We start from the raw sequence: 20,458 nt of genomic DNA, 5'->3' as shown, positions 1-20,458 counted from the left end.
CCAACTATCGGGATAGCTTACATCTCTGAATCAGGTCCTTGGTCTGCAACAATGTTTAGGTTGGAGGTACGTGACAAAATAACATTCACATGAATGCCAGGACCCAATGTTACCCAGATCACCACACACTAGCTTGCCTTCTTTCATTACTTCTTGGGCTATATCAACACTGATATTTCCACCCTTGTATAAGAGTTTGCAATAGTCTCCAAACCTTTAAAAACTTTTCCTGAAAATGGACCATTTTAGGCAAGCGTCTCAAATTTCCAAATCAACTTCTTTATAGACTATAGTACGATTACCACCTCTAAGTTCACTCAAAACTTAAGTTAAGTTTACTCAAACTAGTATTACAGTGCTAGTTTGTAAAGTACTTTTTTCAATTACAATCTGGATGGGCCAATGTGACATTTAAAGGACGATTCAATTTATTAATTGCTCCTGTCTAAAGTGACCGAGAGCTATTCAACTGAATTGGGGCGCAAGAGCCGGGCACACGGAAATTGCGGTGTACCAGCAGTTAGCATGTGAGGATCCGTTTAATGCGGCTAATCCCATGCATTAAGGAGTGCCTGCTCCGACCCATCAGTGGGTGGTCGAACAAACAATTGATAGCTCTCGGTCACTTTAGACAGGAGCGATAAACATTTGAATCATTCCCGTAATATCGTGCATCAAACGCAGATTTTTGTATGGACTATAATCTTACAAGCAAATCCCTCTGATCTGTGCGAATATATTCATACCTAGGGATATAGTTACGAAGTGGCGGCTTTGTAAGCCGCTGCTTAACAGTGGGTGCGACCTCAAAATTTAAAGCGGCTCTAATAAGTGCAAAACACGTTGGGCTTTGCACTTATTAGTGCCGCTTTAAGTTTTGAGGCTAAAGCTGTCACTTCGTAACTATAACTCCAAGGGCCAAACGCAACAGCCAGCTATTTGCAGGAGACGGCAAGATGGTCATCGTAATTAATACGCCAACTAGTTCAGAGGCAGAACAAGGTTGACTTTGCCTTTAATCTTATAGCCGCTTTAAACCTAGTGGCAATCTCGCCGGGTCCCACATACTGTAGATTATTACATTTGGCCCCAAGTCTTGTTTTGTTGCTATGTTTTTTCCAAAACATAAAAAGTCCAGTTTGTTTTTGTTATTTAGTTGTATAATGCCAGCAAAGTTTTCTCCTACTTTTTACATGTTGTCCATGGTTGCGTTCTATGAAATAACAAGAGATATGGTAAGAACTTACCTTTGTTATCTCTGTTTCTACGAAGTCCATAGGGTCCACAGGGTTTACCTTGGGATATATAGCTGGATCTGGATCCACGTGCACCACGCAGTTAAAGCTTTCACTGCTCCCAGGATGCACTTGGGTCCGTCCTCCTCTATACCCCGCCTCCGAGCCACAGGCACCTCAGTTGGTAAGCAGCCAAGGCCGGAGGAGGAGACTAAACAGAGAGAAGGAAAACTGGAACACACAAGAAACCATACTCACAGAAATGGGAGACGGAAAACCGGAGACCAGTCACACAGCCCATTTGAAGCCAGGTGCAGCCAGGTGCGTCAGGGCGGGCGCCCTGTGGACCCTATGGACTTCGTAGAAACAGAGATAAAGGTAAGTTCTTACCATATCTCTTGTTTTCTACTTCAGGGTCCATAGGGGTCCACAGGGTTGACCTTGGGGATGTCCCAAAGCAGTTCAACTAAGGGCGGGGACGCTCCTGTGCAGAAAGGAGAATCCTGCGCCCAAAGGATGCATCCTGAGAGGCAAAGGTGTCAAACGCATAAAACCTCAAAAATGTCTGAATTGAAGACCAAGTGGCCGCCTTACATAGCTGAACAGCAGAGGCACCACGTCTAGCAGCCCAAGAAGGACCCACAGACCGAGTGGAAGGAGCCTTAACAGAGGCTGGAACAGGTAAACGTTCCTGTATATAAGCCTCCCTAATAACAGAACAAAGGCAACGGGCTAACGTGTTTGTTGGCAGGTCAACCCCTCTTATGAAAACCAAAGAGGACAAACAAGGAATCGGACTTTCTTACAGAAGCAGTCCGATCAACATAAACTCTAAGAGCACGGACAACGTCCAATGAAGCCTCACCAGCTGTAAGATCAGGAGATTGAAAAGCTGGTACCACAAGTTCCTGATTGATGTGGAACTTAGAGACTACTTCAGGCAAAAACTCAGGACAAGTACGAAGCACGGCCCTGTCCTGGTGAAAAATTAGGAAGGGGGGACTACATGACAGTACCCCCAACTAGGATACCCTCCTGGCTGAAGCAATCGCCAGGAGAAACACAGTTTTCAGTGTTAACCACTTGAGGTCAACGGACTCAAGAGGCTCAAAGGGAGGTCCCTGCAGGACCCGAAGAACCACCGCCAAGTCCCATGGAGCCACTGGAGGCACAAAGGGAGGTTGAATCCTAAGCACACCCTGGAAAAGGTGTGAACACCAGGTAGGGTAGTAATCCGTCGTTGGAACCAAACAGACAGAGCCGATACGTGAACATTCAGGGAAGCAAGACGTAAGCCCAGGTCAAGACCTGACTGTAGAAATGCCAAAATCCTAGAAACCCTAAACACCTGAGGATCAAAGTTTCTGGACTCACACCACTGAAAGTAAGTGTGCCACACTCTGTGGTAAATCCGTGCAGAGGCAGGCTTGCGCGCCCTCAGCATGGTACCGATGACAGAGGTTGAAAAAACCCCCGGGACCTTAAGACGGCTGTCTCAAGAGCCACGCCGTCAAAGACAGCCGACCCAGATGCGGGTAAAGGCAGGGCCCCTGAGACAGCAGGTCCCGACGCTGAGGCAGAAGGAACGGAGCGTCTACAGACAAGCTTCTGAGATCGGAGTACCAAGGACGTCTGGGCCACGCTGGAGCCACCAGCAGAAACGTGCCCCCGTCCTGTTTGATTTTTGTGAGTACCCGAGGTAGCAGGGAGATCGGAGGGAACAGGAACGCTAGGTGAAACGTCCATTTCACCGACAGAGCGTCCACTAGGCTTGCGCCTGCATCTATTGTACTTGATGTCGTACACGGGCAACTTGCAGTTGTGACGGGACGCCATCAGGTCCAACTCCGGCAGTCCCCATTTGTCCACGAGAAGTTGAAACACCACTGGGTGAAGCGACCATTCCCCGGGATGCACGTCGTGACGGCTGAGGAAGTCTGCCTCCCAGTTGAGGACTCCCGGGATGAAGACTGCCGAGATTGCCGGAAGGTGGCACTCTGCCCAAGCCAGGATCGGAGACACCTCTGACATCGCAGCTCGACTGCGAGTCCCTCCCTGGTGATTTATGTACGCTACCGTGGTAGCGTTGTCCGATTGCACCTGAACTGCTCTTTCGTGAAGAACGGTGCCTGACGACAGTAGAGCACGGTACACCGCCCGCAGCTGAAGAACGTTTATGGGAAGGGCAGCTTCCTCCGCCGACCAACGGCCCTGAAGAGACAACGAGCCGGTCACTGCCCCCCAACCCCGGAGACTGGCATCTGTCGTAAACAGAACCCAGGGTGGGATCCAAAAGAGGCGACCCTGGACGAGATGAGCTGACTGAAGCCACAACGCCAGAGACCGGCGCACTTACGGGGACAAAACCAGCATCTGGGATCAGATCCGGTGAGGTAACCCGTTCCACTACGATAGAATCTGCCCCTGCAGGGGCCTGAAATGGAACTGGGCAAATTCCACCATGTCGAATGCCGACACCATGGACCGACACTTTGCCACTGCTCAGGCAACTTTGTATCCTCAGTCGTAGGGAGGACACCTTTTCCGGAGTCAAGAAAATCCTTTGTTGACCAGAATCCAGAAGTGCTCCCAGATGGACCATCCGTTGTGATGGGATCAGAGAGGACTTCTTCCAATTTATCAACCACCCGTGTGCTTGAAGACAAGCAATGGTCAGGTGGAGATGTCGAAGAAGCACCTCTGGGGAGCTTGCCAGCAGAAGATCGTCCAGGTACGGCAACAGCCGTATACCCTGACCCCGAAGGTGGGCAGCCATAACTGCCATCACCTTGGTGAACACCCTCGTAGCCGTGGCTATGGGCACATGGAGATAGGTGTCCTGGATATCGAGGGAGACCATGTAATCCCTGGGTTCCATCACCAGAATGATGGAACGTAACGTTTCCATCCTGAACCTGGGAACTCTGAGGTATTTGTTCAGAGGCTTCAAATTCAGGATAGGGCGATGAGAACTATTGGGTTTCTGCACCAGAAACAGAGTAGAATAGTACCCCGTCCCGCGCTGAGGCTGCGGAACGGGAACAATGACCCCTGCTTGTAGCAAGGATTCTATAGCTACCTGAATCTGGACAGCTTTGGTCTTGTCCAGAGAAGGACTCGTACAGAAAAACTGGCGGGGCGGCCTGAACCGAAAAGACAGGTCGTACCCTTGAGAGACTACTTATCGAACCCAGGCATCCGTGGTGGTATTGTGCCAACACTGGGCGAATAGGAGAAGTCGGCCTCCCACTCTGGGGTCCCCCAGAGAGAGGCCCGTCCCATCAGGCAGCAGGTTTATCCTCCTGCTTGGAAGAAGGGCGCCGAGCACTCCATGCCTGCTTCTTGGGCTTGGGTGCAGCCTTGGTCGCCGAATGTCTCGGGAAGGACTGACCCTTGACCTTACCCTGAACCCGAAAGGACCGAAAGGCAGAGCTCCGAACCTTAGCCGGCACTGAACCCGAAGGAAGGAAGGCCGACTTGGATTTAGCCAAGGTATCCACTATTTTGTCCAAGTCCGGACCAAATAGCAACTCACCATTAAAAGGCAATGCCTCCAGACCCTTTTTAGAGTCCGCATCTGCTCGCCAAGACCTCAGCCACAAGGACCGACGAGCAGACACAGCTGCAGCCGACACCCTAGAGGTCAGCAGACTAGCATCCAACGAAGCTTCCCCTACATAGGAAGCGGCATCCCTCATTTGTCCAATTAACGCTCTCTGGATCTCCAGAGCATCCTCTGGAAAAGTATTCTCCAAAGCGTTAGCCCAGCTCTCAATGGCCTTAGCCACCCATAAGATGGCCATGGACGGGCGCGCCACCGCCCCTGAAAGGGAGTAAATGGATTTCAAACATATCTCGACCTTCCTGTCTGTGGGATCCTTCAAAGAGGAAATAGGCGGTAATGGGAGCGTAGCGCTCTTAATCAAGCGAGTGACGTGGGAATCCACAGCCGGTGGAGTTTCCCACTTCCTGCAATGCGCTTCAGGAAAAGGATAATTCGATGCCAACCTCTTTTGTGGTTGGAATCTCTTACTGGGCAACTGCCAGGCCCCCGCCATATGATCCATCAACTGGTCAGACAAGGGAAAGACACTCGACGTAACCTTAGCTTTTTTAAAGTTAGGGTACTTAGATTTAGGGGCCGGTGCATCATCCTCTATATGAAGGATAGCGCGCACCGCCCTAACCAATGCCGGCACATTAATGGAAGATTTAGTCTCCATCTCCTGGGCCGCGGCGTCAGAGTCAGTGTCTTCATGAACTTCTCCATCATCCGAAGACACATCCGAGTCCGACAGCTGCACTGTTAGAGAACTCACAACCTGACGCTTGGGCGCCTTAGGGGGCAAATCACTCTGCAACATAGACTGAAAAACAGAGGATGAGGCCGCCAGACTCTGCACAGAGCTGGAGAGTACATCCACCCAAGGTGGAGCCGCTGCATGAGGATATCCCTGAAAAGGCACCATCGACTGCTGAGTCACAGGGGGGGACTGGACATACACAGGCACTCCCGCATAAGGACCCACGGTTTGAGACCCGGGGGGAGACTGCAATAAATGCGGAATACCCGGGGAATGGGGGATGTTAGGCTGGGGCAACGCCCTAACAGGCACCGCAGCCGGCACCGCTAAACGGTCCACAATAGATGCCAACACCTGGGAAAACATCGCCCAAGGAGGATCCTGTGAAATAGGGGGCACAGAGGGGCCAGGCACCAGCTGGCACCGCCCGCACAGACCATCCTGAGATAGATCCCCCTTATCAACTCCAGCAGCACAGCGTCTGCAGGAAAACAGCACAGGCGCTCCGGAGTGCTCAGTCTCCTCATCAGACATGATACAGAAATGCTCAATGAAAACGTATCACCAGAGGGAATATTTTGAAAACACCTCCGCACTCACAGCATGCAACACAAACAGCCCACAATATGGAACTGTGCAGCACACAACTGTATGTGACCGACCTCGCAAATACTTGATTTATACAAGCGAGGTACACAGAAAAAAGCCCTTCCCCCACACACCTGTCGGGCCGTATGGAAAAGGAAAGGGATAGGTACAAGCTGACTGTAAGTTAGAAATAAGTCACAGACAGCAGCACTAGCAAAAGTCACATACAATGCAGTAAGGATTTAACTCACCGCACCTTCCGCTACAATCAACCTCCCAGATTCAGTGTCTGGGAGGGCTATAGCGCTGCGTACACTGTCCCTTTGCAGAGGAGAGGTACCCAGGGGGACCGGTCCATGCACCGCCTGGGAGTCTGCGTTACAGCCTTGAAGATGGCCGCCGGAGAGCTCTGAGGAGGAGTGGCCGCATGAAGAACAGCTCAGCGACGCCAGCACACGTGAGAGAAGGCGCGCTGAGCTGAGGGGAGGAGCCGCTAAACCAGGGAAGGCTGCCTCCCCTGGCTAGTAATTAACCCCAGGGACGCTGGTTCCCCTCCAGCCATTATTCCCTGGTGGTCCAGCGGACGCGCGGAGTATGCCTGCAGAGGGGGGAGCCCGCCGCCGCTACTAGCGCCGCCGGTCTGTCCCCAGAGACCGGCGGCTAGAGACTGCATTTCCCCCGCGTGCAGCGCTGACAGCACTACACGCGGCTTACCTGAATCCCCGTGAGCACGGCAGCAGTCAGTGGGAGGTCCCGGAGCCACGCTAGTACTGACTCCGGGGTCCCGCTGCGATCCCCAGATCAGTACTGGCGTCGCAGCGCCAACGGGGTTGTTGGAGCGGCAGCGTGGACGTCCAGCTGGACAGTCTGATGCTGCCGCTCTGAAGTGTAAAAAATAATAAAATCTTCTATCTTCAAAAATAAAGCTTAGGGGCTGCTAAAAACTGCCCCACTGCAACAGGGTGACCCGACTCCGGCCGGGCACCAACTAAAACTGAGGTGTCTGTGGCTCGGGGGCGGGGTATAGAGGAGGACGGACCCAAGTGCATCCTGGGAGCAGTGAAAGCTTTAACTGCGTGGTGCTCGTGGATCCAGATCCAGCTATACCCCAAGGTCAACCCTGTGGACCCCCTATGGACCCTGAAGTAGAAAATTAATGACCATGGGGCTGATTCAGTGAATCTGCACGTACGTAGGACCCAATTTTGCCTGACCGCACACAGTCCCTTCTATGCCGCTGCCCGATTGACAGAGAGAAGCATTTATGGGGCGTGTCAGGGACAGCCAGTGTTCCCGGAAACGGGGCGCGTCTGTCCAGAGTTCTGGGAGCGGCAAGGCAAGGTGCCGCGTCCACGGAAGCAGTATCCAGGCCTAGCAAACCGGCCAGCCTGAGTAAACAGTGCTGGGTTCGCAACTGCAGCAGGTGGTGTCATCATACACATCCTGCTGCATTTGCATATAAGCAAGGATGGAATTGATTGCAAAGCTGCCTGCTGCCCCCAAGAGCACTAGAGGCAACCAACCGGGTCTGTAAATCAAAGGAACAGACTAAATTTCCAGTTTAGCACATGTATGGGGCGATCAAGGCACTCGACAGAGCAATTCAATTGTTGCACCGTTTGGCCGCTAACAATAGTCTATTTCTGCCCGCCTGAGGAGGCGTGAAAAGTCCATGGTTTGGGTGCCCTAACAATGACTTTAGACTACAACCCATTTAAAGTCTTGGTTAAGGATGCCCAAACCACAGACTTTTCGCACATTTCTGCTCGCCTCTACAGGTCTAATTGGGTGCAACAAGCACAATAATTAATGGGCGTCAAAAAACAATCGAACTGCGATTGAGGGCCAATTAATTAGCGCTCCTTAAAAACAATTGAGTCGCTCCTGTGAAGCCACTAAGGGAATTTTTTTTTTTTTTTTTTAGTTTAGGAAAGAACAGTTCAGATGTAGGTTATTTATTCCCTCTGGGAGGAATTCAATTGTTTACTCGCAACTAAAGTGATGGGCGATATTCAATTGCTTGTGCCACGGGCTGCCATTATCTGCTCGCACAGTCCTGAGGTGGTGCGCAATAACCTGCCTAAGTCAGGTGTTTTGGCAGCGCGCCCAGTAGCTTGTATGGGTTCAGCCACTTTATGCAGCTAATCCTGGTGCATTTGGGCATGACATGTGAGATAAGTCATGGGCATCCGTGATACTCGCATCCAGCGCCACAAACAACTTAATATCGCCTGTCACTTTAGACCAGAGCTGTGGGCCCAAATAAACAATTGAATTCCCCCCACTGAAAGCATCATCAAAAGGAAAAGCCTGTAGAAATTCCCCCTGCTATTCACACAAATTACACTTATCTAGAAGAAATAAGGCAAGAGTCTACATACAAGTTGGAATCAGGGATGGCCACACATACATTTAATAGCTCCTGGTCATTGTAGACAGGAGCTACAATACACAAAGAATTGAATAGGCCTCTAAATGTCTTCTGCGCTCTTAAACATCTACAAATGTTAAATACTAAGGACCATATTCAATTTGAGGCGAAAACAGGTAATTTATCGCCGATATAATTTTCGCCTGTTTCATCTATCCCCATATTCACTTTCAAAGACTTTTCGCCAGTGCGAAAAGTCTTTGTTAAAAAAACGGGGATAAGTTTTCACCATGTAATACAAGGCGAAAAAAAATGCAGAATTGGGGTTTAGGGGTGCAGAATATAAAAAAAAAAAAAAAAAAAGCCTGCAGACTTAATGTCCCCTTAAAGTAATCTGTGTCAAAAAAAAAAAAAAAAAAATTTAAAACAAATCTTCAGGACACCCCAAAATATGTACTTTAATTTTGGGAGTAAAAAAAAAAAGGGGGGGGGAACAAAGTTTTAAACTAGCAAATTAATTCAGGGGGGGTTCCCAAGTATGCGGCAGGTGTTTTCTAGAATGCGGGTAGTAGCGGCAGGTGCATCTTTGAAGAATTTAAAAAACTTACTTTAGGGTCTTAAAAACATGCTTGCACCCATTTTCATGTACCCCAAATTTGATTAGCAATTTTTTTGGGGGAAAAACTATGCCAAATGCTATTCTTCATCTGTTCTTCAAAGCCGCATTTATACAGCTGCCGGGGCTATTTTAAAACCAGACTTCCCTTCAGCAGGCAAAAACGGGAGTACCCATAGTGATCCCCCATGTCAGGACATCTTTAGGGGGGTGCCAGGATGATTTCCCGAAAATTGACAGGACTTTTCGCCTGTTCCAGTTTCGCCGGGTCCCGTTTTCGAGTCCTTACAAAATGAATACGGGGAGAAGCGGGGAAGCGCGATACTTTTCCACCTGCAAAACAGGCGAAAAGTCCGGACTTTTCACCTCAAATTGAATACAGGCCTAAGCTGCATATTTAACAATATTATGGGGGAATTTAATTGTTTTTAACATGCGCCTTGACAGACCAACTAAGCTGTTGCTCCGTTTGGGCACAAGTGTTACCTATCCTTGTGTATCAATGCCTATTTCCCTATAGATTGTAAGCTTGCAAGCAGGGCCCTCTTACCTCTATGTCTGTCTGTTATTACCCTGTTTTGTTCTATCAATGTTTCCAATTGTAAAGTGCAACAGAATATGCTGCGCTATATAAGAAACTGTTAATAAATAAAATAATAAATAAATAAAGTGCCGCCATCACCGACATTTCTGCTTGCACCCTCCTGAGATGTGGAGGAAGCACATGGTTTGGAGGCTCTTACCAGGACTTTAGACAACTTTAGCCTAAACCCACGCGATAATTAATTGGCACCCAAAACAATTGAATTACTCTGTCGGACACCCATTAATTATCGCCACCCAAAACACAATTGAAATGCCCCCTATGAGTTTTCTCCTGTTAAATATAATTCCTGGTCCAACAATAACAAATTATAACATGGTATTTACCAAATGTCTCGTTAGGACACAGGCTCTGATAAGTGCCCGTCCTTGAGTAGAGTAATAACTATACGTCCGGATATGGATCCAGCGAGGTGCATGCACTTCGAAAGGGCTTTGATTATGTGGGCTGATAGAGGGATAGAAGAATCCCTCTCTGAAAGAAAATCTGAATATTAGATAACGGGGACAAAGACCCAAAAAGCTACGTTTTGCGAATTTAGTAAATTTCGCAGATCCCATAGAAACCTATGGTGACTTCTTTTGTAAATAAAAGAGGGACCCCAACAGATCCTCGATATCTGCTGCAGTACCATAATAATAAATATAAACATTACATACAAAATGAACAAGCCTTTAACAATCGACGTTTTTGGAGGATAGGCCCCAAATTGTTTAACAAATATGCCCCTAAATATGTCCACATGTTCTTCGATTCCACTGCAGCAGAATGCCATGTTAGGAGGGAGGAGCTCTTTAACAGAGCAGACATTGGGGGGAATTCAATTATTGACACTGATATTATGAGCCATACCGAGCGGGAGATTGTCGGCATCGCAGGTTTTCCTTTCGATGTCGGAATTCACGTATCTGGTGGATTATAGTGCAGCCAGCCAGGCAACATGGCAATTTCTGCTGAATTGAATTCCCCCCTACCGAGTGACAGACTTGCTGGGCAAGAAACACACAACATGGACTGGTGGATTTACACAAAGGACTAAGTACAGAAGATATAATACACACACATATATATATATATATATATATATATATCTTACAAATCAGGTAAACTGGAAAAAAATCTAAGATGAAGAGTAAGGTGGAATGGATAAGAAACATGCAATGGTTGGTTGCAAGATGAATAAAAATGAGATGGACAGTACAGGGTTTCTTAAATGTATATGGAACAAAACAAACGATGGGTACACTTGCATTATAGCCCAATTTGCCGTATTGGAACAACAAATCGTGTAGTGTTAATGCCCTATTACACGCTCCTGCAGAATGCATGCGACACCATGTGATTGGCCATACTGCACGGCCAATCACACGGTATCACAGGCAGTGCATATTAATGAAGTAGAGACCACCACATCATTCTGGCATTCATTACATCTTCTAATGTGTACCGGCAATCTTGCATGGTCCAGAGCGCAGGTAAATCACCCCGACCATCGGCAAGGTTGGCAGTCATACAAGTGTGTACCTAGCCGAACAGCAAAGAACATGCAAGTGATTGATATAAGCGGATTAGAATGGAATGGGTGACAAGTTGTATAGAGATTAGATAAGTGGAGTGTATACAGTAGGTATGGGGGAGAGGGAAATAAAACAGGTATTAAAGGGTGGGAAGGGTCAAACATTTGAGTACTAAATGATGTTTAATTAAATTAAAGATGACTAACCTCAATGATCCATACACGGTACGATTTTTAAAACGATTTTGGCAGTTTCTACAGGTTGGACAGACCAATAGTTTGAAAATAGTTGTATTTTGAGTGTTCCGCGACTCCGCCATCTAGTTGGATCGCAGATCAGACGGTTTTGCAGAGAGATCTCAACTGATCGTGTACGATGTGATACACTTCTATGCATCTTATCCTATGATCTTAATGATAAATCGTACACCATATGACCACATCTTATGAAGAATTTCAAGGGAAATCGTACAACTGATCTTACCAACTTTGAATCTCACAGTGTATGGGGGCCTTTAGTTATCTGGTTGCCGTGTACAGATCCTGCACCCTACTCACCTCTGGCCAACATGGTAACGATAATAACATCAGCTCTGTAGGCCCAAGTTACCATGCAGACCGCTTGCTATTCTATTATATATACACACTATAATATATCCTTTATAGCACATGGTGATGGTGGTAGTACAGTGAGATGATGGAGGCTCAATGTGCTGTGGAAGGGGCGATAGATGTGGTGTGACAGGTGTATGAGGGGTGATGCAGGATAACAGAGGGACAGTGATGGGGTGAAGCAGGGAGAGGTAGTAGGAGTATAAGGGGGTGCAAGGAAGGGGGGGGTAAGAGAATGGATCTAGAAATAGAATGTATATAGCACAATTGGAGGCAGCAGTGAGGTAGTGCCGGTGGGCAGGCATGACAGGAGGTGAGGGGGGGGGAGAATGGAGGTAGGACGGGGCCCGGGCACCATGACATGCCCAGCGCACAGAGGACAGGCCGGATTAGCCGGCCGCTCCCGCACTGCCCCAGGCCCCGGCGCCGCTGGTTGCGCAGTGGGGATTAGTGTCGGTCACAGATCACTCTCCGCCCAGCACAGCGCTGCCAGGCCCGGGCCCAGCACAGCACAGCGCCGCCAGGCCTCCCCCCGCCGCCCTCATCCCTCCCTCTTCCCGGCGTGCCGCCGTTGCGCAGTCGGAAATAGCACTCACCTGTCGGAGAAGAAGCGCTGCCGGTTACTGCGGATGAAGTCGCCGCCTCAGACCATCCAGGCGGTGACGGGTAACGTCTCTCGGCCCCGGGCAGACGGACTCGTCATTCCCCTTCCCCACCCCCACGGGGGACTGCGGAGGGAGCAGAGCTGTCCGGTGGCGGCAGCGGTGACGGAGGGGGGGGATGTATGAATGAGATCTGTCACTGGCAGCAGCAGCAGGAGGAGGAGGAGGAGGAGCGGGGCCGGGCGGCCGGCGGGGGGACAGGCAGCCTGGGACTGAGCTCGCGACACCCCCCTCACTCTCTCTCTCTCACACGCGCGCTGCCGCCGACTGACTCCTGAGCGCGCTCCACTGTGCGCGTGCACGGTCACCTCGGAGGGGGTGGGGGGAGTCAGGCGCGCCCCCACTGTTGCGTCACCGGACTCCTCTTCTCTTCCCGCCCAGTCTGTCCTCCTGCAATGCACGGCTTGCAGCAGCAGCAGAGGTCCCGGATGTTTGGAGGCTGAGGCGAGTATGCGAGTGACGTCATCCTGCAAATGGTGGTGGCCGGGCAGAATATTATTAGCAGTGAGTGACAGCCAGTCAGTGTGCCGGCCTACCAGGAAGTGCTGGCGGCCCACCTGTGATCAGTAATGCTATGTTCATCTGTCACCTGACCACATAGGAGTAATAATACTTCGCTGAAAAGCTTCCTGGATTGTAAAATGCTGACAGCTGCTGTGGTGATGATGATGCAATGTGACAGTGCCAGCGGCCTGCAGTGATTTATACTGTTTTTATACCTAAATTCCAGGTCTGACTCTGAGGTTGGAACAGAGTTCCACACCGGATCAGACCCGGAATTTAGCCGACGCTGTTCACACCGGAGCCGGGTCTCCAGTGACCTGTCTGTTCCGGTGTTGGTGGACACTTGGAGATGACGTCATCTCCAAGCGCCACTGAAGCCGGCCAATCGGCAGGCATGCGGCACGTACCAGGTCATCGTGACACGGATCGTGCCGTTTACACTGCAGGGTTTCACAGGTTATTCCTGTGTAAAACCCTGCAAGTTACCCGGGTCACTCCACTCGGAAATCCAACCCAGTCCCCTTTTATACCAAGCAGCTACCCGGGTTTTATCTCTGGTGTAAAAGGGGTATTAGAGTGTTTCTTTTTTTATGTTATTCCACTAAATATAGTATAACTACTAACACATTTGGGGTAATTAAATTCTGCATGGTTTGCCGCAGCGATGCCCGGCTACACGCATATCAGCCACTTAGTACCGACGTCGTACGCTTTCCATCTAAAGGTGACCATACACGGTGCGATTTGTATACGATACGATCTCATATACGATTTCCCTTGAAAATTCTTCCCTTGAAATTCTTTACGATTTGTGCTAACAAATGGTATGATTGTACAAATCAGCATATGATTAGATGTGTCGGAAAACGATTGCAAATCGTTTCCGATATATCGTATGCAGCAAACAACCTCATGCTGCTTCTATTCACTTCTCCCGTCGTCTGTCACAAAATGGAGGAGGGGAGCGGCCAGGGACATTGTACATCGCATCGCACATCAAGCAAAACACCGTACGATGTGTGTCACATCGTACACGATAGGTCAAAATCTTACTGCAGGTTCAGTTGATCTGCGATGCCGATACACGACATGGATCGTAATCGTACTGGAATACGCCACTTTTTACACGATTGGTCATTACGAATTATCAAAATCGTATAAAATAACGCACTGTGTATGGGCACTTATACCTTTATGGGGTGTGAGGGAAAACGTGATGCCAACAAGGGGGGCAATGAATAGTGGCAGTATTGACACTATCGCAGCATGATACCAGTCAGTAGTTAGCTAGTGCGCAAAAGAGCTCTGCTGTGGACTCTTCTTTGTGGTGCACGCAGCAGAATGGATGGCAGTAGCCATCGCAACAAAGCATGTGAGGGTGATAACCATTACAATCCATCATCGAATTGAAAAGCATTTCCATTGGATCTTGAATATCAATAGCTGTCAAACATCAGTTTCCGATGGCCTTGATGTCCCAATTTAGGGCCTGATTCACACAATGCTGCAGTTCACCTAGTTGAGTGTTTTTTTTTGCAACCTTGTGAAAATCCCTAATAACTCCTACACCGCCTGCGTTACCCAGAGTGTACGCACACAGGCGCTGTGATAGCGCTCTTGCAGGTTTCTAGTGGTATTTCAGCGTCTCAATCCTAGCTCATTCAGACGCACGGATGTACACCAGGTAAAGGCTATATAGCGGCATTTGCATAAAGTCACTGATTCAGGGCGACCGCTTGCAACTAACGACCGCCTCTGAATGAGGTCCAGGGTCCCTAGGATGGGCTTGGAGTTAAGTGAACGCGTCAGCGGTCTCTTCAATCCTGTGCCGGACTCCTGTTTTGCAATGTGTAGCCCCTAGGCTACAGCAGCACAATGCCATCTATAGATGGCATTAGCTGTGGGGGCCAAAGTCATTCCGGAGCTTGGTAAATCTGACTGCATCGGGGGTTGCGACTGTTTTGAAAATGGAGGGACCGCAACAGACATAAGAGATATCTGCTGCAGTCCCTCCATAATACATCTGGGGGATACTTACGGGAGTATCCAATTAGGCACGATCAGCGAAAAACTGTGATTTTTCGCCGATTATTCCCGTTTTCCGTCAATGTTTCTTTTCACTCTATCCTATTATTTCACCAGAAATAATAGGATATTTCTCCCGAAAATACATAGGATCCGCGATAAGATCGCGGACCTATGTGATTTCGCCATTTTAGAGGTGAAAAATCAGCACTTATTGTGGATTATTTTTTTCGGGACACATCAGGTCCTGAAAAAAAGCCCCGATAAGTGCCAGCGTCGGGCAGACTTCAGGGCTAATTGAATAGCCGCGGGGAATCCATTAGCGCCCAAACAATGTTAATTGGATACCCCCTTAATATTTCTGGCTATCTTCTGAAAACTGGTGTATTAGGGGAATATGTCACAAATAGTTAATGATAAATGGGAGCCCTTAACTAAATACAGTTTTGATTGATTTTGTGCCTTCAGTCTCTGATTGTGGGTATAACTGATTGACTACTGATTAGCAAGCTGCATTGATAGCATGCTAGCCAGGTTATATATAATCAATATTTGCAAAACCTACAACCTAAAGAGTTGGTGATTCTGAAGGACATTTAAACATACAAAGTAGGCTCCTCTAGAAAAATGACATACTTTACAAGAACTTTGTGTTGTAACGGAAGTGGATTAATTAATACGCCACAAGAGAATATGACAGCACAATAAATCAATAAATTGTGACACAGGAGGACTGTACACCTGGTGGCCGCAGGCAGGGCAATAACCCTCCAAGGCCTTTTTGTGGCTCGCAATATCCAAGACAAGGCCAAGCTGTATTACATCAATTTTTTTTAAATAGTATTTGTCCAGACTCCAGAGAGAACATTGTTCTGACATATATTTGGCTTCGTCATGTAAAAACATGTACAACGCTGCTCTGGCAAACTATTTCTTATAAACACATGCCATTATATTTCACTAGTTCATATAAAGAAATATAAATGAAAATGCAGTAGAAGAAATGCAAAATCTATTTAAAAAAAAGACCATCTGATCGGGTTCACATTGGCGTAGTGGATGGACATTTTAGCCAAGCATGTGCTAAGAACCTCATTTATGCTCTGTGTTAATTGATCAAAATTGTTTTGTCTATTAGTATTAGTGCTTAAAGTGTGCACCTGCATTTTCTTTCTCTTTCATCCACTAGGGGACACTGGAGATGCTTACGCTGGGGTATAGAGGCGTGGACAGCTGGAGCTGGCACTTCAATCATTTAAAAGTGTGAAGCTCCTCCCCCTCTATGCCCCACCCAGTTTTAGAAAATGTGCCTACGGAGCTGGTCACAGCCTGCTGTGCTCCAGCAGGACACTTATTTTATTTCTTTTATTTAACATCTATTCTTTTAATTTTTTTTTTATTATTTTAAACATCTTTTACATTTATTTATTGAGGTACCCTTCGCCACCTCTCTAAAGGTGGGGTCCGGGCACCTGACGCCCTGTTACACCTCCAGGGGTTAACAGGAAGGAGTGTGCAGTGCTTACAAGGAAAAGCATCTGACAGCTTCTTAACGCCACTCACATACACAGCACTTCAACTGCAGAGAGACGAAGACAAGTGCTGTTGAAACCGGCCAGGGAGCGCAGTGAGTATATCACCAGCGCATCCCTCGTCTCCTGCCCCGCTGTCAGCGCTGTATACAAAGAGCGCTATGGAGCATGAGTCATCTGCTCTCCCTCTCCCCGATGCTGAGCGCGGCTATGCGGCTCCTACTCAGCGGGGCTGGCAACAGCTGTTAGCGCTGCTCCTGGATTTACAGCTCCCATCTCGCTGCTGAGCGCGGCTAAGCAGCTCCTCAGCGGGGCTGGTAAAAGCTGATAGCGATGCCTCTTGATTAGCAGCTCCCCTCTCCACACGGCTGAGTGCGGCTGGCGGCTCCTACAAGGGGCTTGCAGGGGGAGGTGGTTATTGCAAGCAGCCATACTAGAAGCCCTGTAGGCTTGAGGAAGGGGGGCGGAGCTTAACTGCGCTGGCTCCCTGTCTGTTTTACGCGGGAGCGGCTGTGAGAACAGCGTGGCTGCTGTTTGTTAACCTGTTTGCCTGCATCTCTCCATTATAGGTAGGGTGCGGCACATGCAGAAGGCTGATTCTCCTGACTACATCCCTGGCAAGAGGCTGTGAGTAATCACTGGGGTGTAAGTGCAGGGAATCTAATCTGTGGGAGGGGGTACCTCTTCCTCTGTGTCCCAACGAGCCTTCTGTTTTATTTCTAATTCACTTTTGTTTCTACTGTGTCCCTCTGGTGACTGTGTGTATCCATGTCAAACAGAACAAAAGAGCCTCAAAAGATGTTTGTCTGTTCTAAGTGTAACAACAAACTTACTAAGCCGCATGCCACTGGGTCTTCGTTATGTGATGCTTGTATAGCAATAGATCCACCGATAGCTACTACTGACTCAGCTGCTCCTCCATGGGCCGCTGACATGGTAGGAGTTATGTCAGAGTTAGCTGAGGCACGTAGGTCTCAGCCTCCCTGGGTGGCGGGGCTAACCAAGTCTCTAGACTCCCTGGTACAGGTTATAGGTACAGCAGCATCTGCACCCTCTACTTCTTACCAAAGACCGACACAGAAGCGTTCTCCAGTCAGAGGAGTCGGACGAAGAATTTCTCCTACGGAGGATACCGAAGAAGGGGAATTGGATGAAGCTTTACACGATACCCTTCAGGAGTTAGAGTCCACCTCTCCTGGGGTGGAATCTCTAATTTTGGCGGTCAGAAAGACCCTGAATTTACCTGAAGATATAACTCCTCCATCGCAGGAGTTTGAATTATTTCACAAACAACCTAAGAGCTCTGCGGTTTTTCCGTTCTCACAGCAACTTCAGCAACAGCTCTCTGTGGCTTGGAAACAGCCAGATAAGCGGTTCCAAATTCTGCGCCGGTTTTCGTCTAGCTACCCGTTTCCATCATCCATGATGGAGAAGTGGGAAACGCCTCCTCCAGTAGATGCGTCTGTCTCCCGTCTCTCAAAGAAAACAGCACTCCCAGTACCGGGAGCTTCAGTACTAAAAGATCCGTTGGATCGTAAGTTGGAGACAACGCTAAGATCTATTTATACTGCAGCGGGAGCTCAACTTAGGCCCACACTTGTTACCGCTTGGGTTAACAAGGCTGTGGTTTGCTGGGCCGACCAATTGATTACAGGTTTGGACTCAGGTACTTCCAGAGAAGAGTTACGTCTACTAGCAGAACACATCCGTGAATCTGAAGTTTACATGGGAGAAGCTTCAAAAGATATCAGTCATATTAGTGCTCGCATATCTGCTTCGGCGATTTCGGGCCGCAGAGCCCTCTGGCTGCACGCTTGGCAAGCTGACGCAAAATCCAAGCGTGCGGTGGAAGGTCTACCATTCACTGGCAACATGCTGTTCGGACCGGAATTAGACAAATGGATATCCCAGGCCACAGGGGGTAAGTCTTCCTTCCTCCCGTCAACTGCACCGGCTCCCAGAAGATCATACACTGGACCTTCGTTTAATTCCTTTCGTGTGCCACATTCCTTTCGTGGTAGGGCCAGAGGTGCGCCCACACACGGTTGCTCGTAGACAGGAGCCTAAACCAGCTGAGAAACAGGTGGCATGACGGTCTTCCATCCCACCTAGGACCATCTGCAGTGGGAGCTCGCCTGCAAGGATTTCAGCAAATTTGGAACCAGACTTCTACAGAACCATGGATCCGCAGACTAATTTCCCTGGGGTACCGAATAGACTTCGAAGCACCCCCTCCACCTCGGTTCTTCACTACAAGTCTGCCAATACAGGCAGACAAAGCCAGGGTTCTACAGGAGGCTATCCAGTCTCTAGTAGTATCATCTGTGCTAGTTCCGGTTCCGGAACTTCAACGAGGTATGGGGTTTTACTCAAACCTGTTTGTAGTACCCAAGCCGGATGGCTCGGTAAGGCCCATCTTAAACCTAAAGTCTTTGAACCTGTATCTGAGAATGTATCGTTTCAAGATGGAATCTCTGCAGTCAGTCATAGCGAGCTTGGAACCAGGGGAGTTCCTGATATCCCTGGATATCAGGGACGCCTATCTCCATGTTCCCATTTGGGAACCACACCAGGCCTTTCTGCGTTTCGCCATTTTGAAAGATCATTACCAGTTTCGGGCATTACCATTCAGGTTATCCTCGGCTCCCCGCATCTTCACCAAACTCATGTCAGTCGTGATCGCTCTCCTTCGGTCATCAGGAGTGAACATAATACCTTATTTGGACGACCTGTTAATCAAGGCTCCATCGGTGTCTCTTCTATCAGATCATGCCTTACTGACAAATCACACTCTAATCCAACACAGTTGGATAATCAACTTCAAGAAGTCGAATCTCAATCCATCCCAGAAACTTCTGTTTTTGGGCATGATATTGGATACGGAATCACAGAGGATTTTTCTTCCAACAGACAAGGCCAGGGATATCCGGTTGTTAGTTCAGCTGGTCCTCAGAACAAAGAAGATGTCCAGGCTTCTTTGTCTGCGTCTCTTGGGGAAAATGGTAGCTGCTTTCGAGGCACTACAGTTCGGCCGGTTCCACTCCAGGGTGTTTCAGCTGGACCTGTTAGCACAGGGGTCAGGGTCTCATCTGCTTCTACATCGACAAATCCGTCTGAACCCAGTTACCAGAGTAGCTCTTCTTTGGTGGACACAATCCAGAAATCTGTTAGCAGGCAGAAGATTTGGAGTGTGGGACTGGATCATCGTAACAACGGATGCCAGTCTGCAAGGATGGGGAGCAGTAGTCCTCAATTATCACTTTCAGGGTCGATGGTCCCCTCTAGAACAGAAGTGGCCAATAAATGTGTTGGAACTCAGAGCGATTTACAATGCTCTGATAGAGGCAACAGAGTTTCTAAAGGCTCGTCCGATAAGAGTTCAGTCCGACAACGCGACGGCCGTCGCTTACATCAACCGTCAAGGAGGGACTCGGAGTCGCATGGCTATGCGAGAAGTAACTCAGATCCTCTGGTGGGCCGAGAATCAGTCAGTAATACTGTCGGTGGTATTCATCCCGGGTGTGGACAACTGGGAAGCAGATTACCTAAGTCGACAGGATATCCATCCCGGAGAATGGAAGCTTCATCCAGACGTATTCAACGCGCTGATACGTCATTGGGGATGTCCTCAGGTGGACCTCATGGCGTCACGATTGAATCGTCAGCTTCCAGTATACGTGTCAAGAACTCGAGATCCGCAGGCGGAAGCAGTAGTCGCTCTGACAAGTCCGTGGATCTACGACTTCGTTTACCTTTTTCCTCCGATTCCACTTCTTCCTCGTCTTCTAAAAAGGATAAAACAGGAGACCGCTTCTGTAATTCTCGTGGCCCCGAACTGGCCTCGGAGAAGTTGGTTCTCGGACCTTCGGTCCCTATTGTCAGACGATCC

General features: G+C 48.8%; 2 protein-coding genes across 2 annotated transcripts in view; one reads left to right on the top strand and one right to left on the bottom strand.

Annotated features, from left to right (window-relative positions):
• PPM1A (protein phosphatase, Mg2+/Mn2+ dependent 1A) overlaps nucleotides 1–12,869 on the bottom strand; it is a 67,251-nt gene extending 54,382 nt beyond the window's left edge. Inside the window, exon 1 of the mRNA XM_088473728.1 lies at nucleotides 12,443–12,869. The gene's annotated coding sequence lies outside the window, so the exon portion shown is untranslated. The remainder of the gene's footprint in view (nucleotides 1–12,442) is intronic.
• A 4,468-nt stretch (nucleotides 12,870–17,337) lies between these two features.
• On the top strand, nucleotides 17,338–18,624 carry LOC148522787 (uncharacterized). Its single transcript, XM_088473742.1, has one exon. The coding sequence runs from the start codon at nucleotides 17,338–17,340 to the stop codon at nucleotides 18,622–18,624; it is 1,287 nt and encodes a 428-aa protein (XP_088329868.1).
• The last annotated feature ends 1,834 nt before the right edge of the window (nucleotides 18,625–20,458 follow it).

Source organism: Taudactylus pleione, unplaced genomic scaffold, assembly GCF_031769625.1.
Source record: "Taudactylus pleione unplaced genomic scaffold, aTauple2 ptg000139l, whole genome shotgun sequence".
In the NCBI taxonomy this organism is placed as follows: domain Eukaryota; kingdom Metazoa; phylum Chordata; class Amphibia; order Anura; family Myobatrachidae; genus Taudactylus; species Taudactylus pleione.
This window is presented reverse-complemented; position numbering and strand designations above follow the sequence as displayed.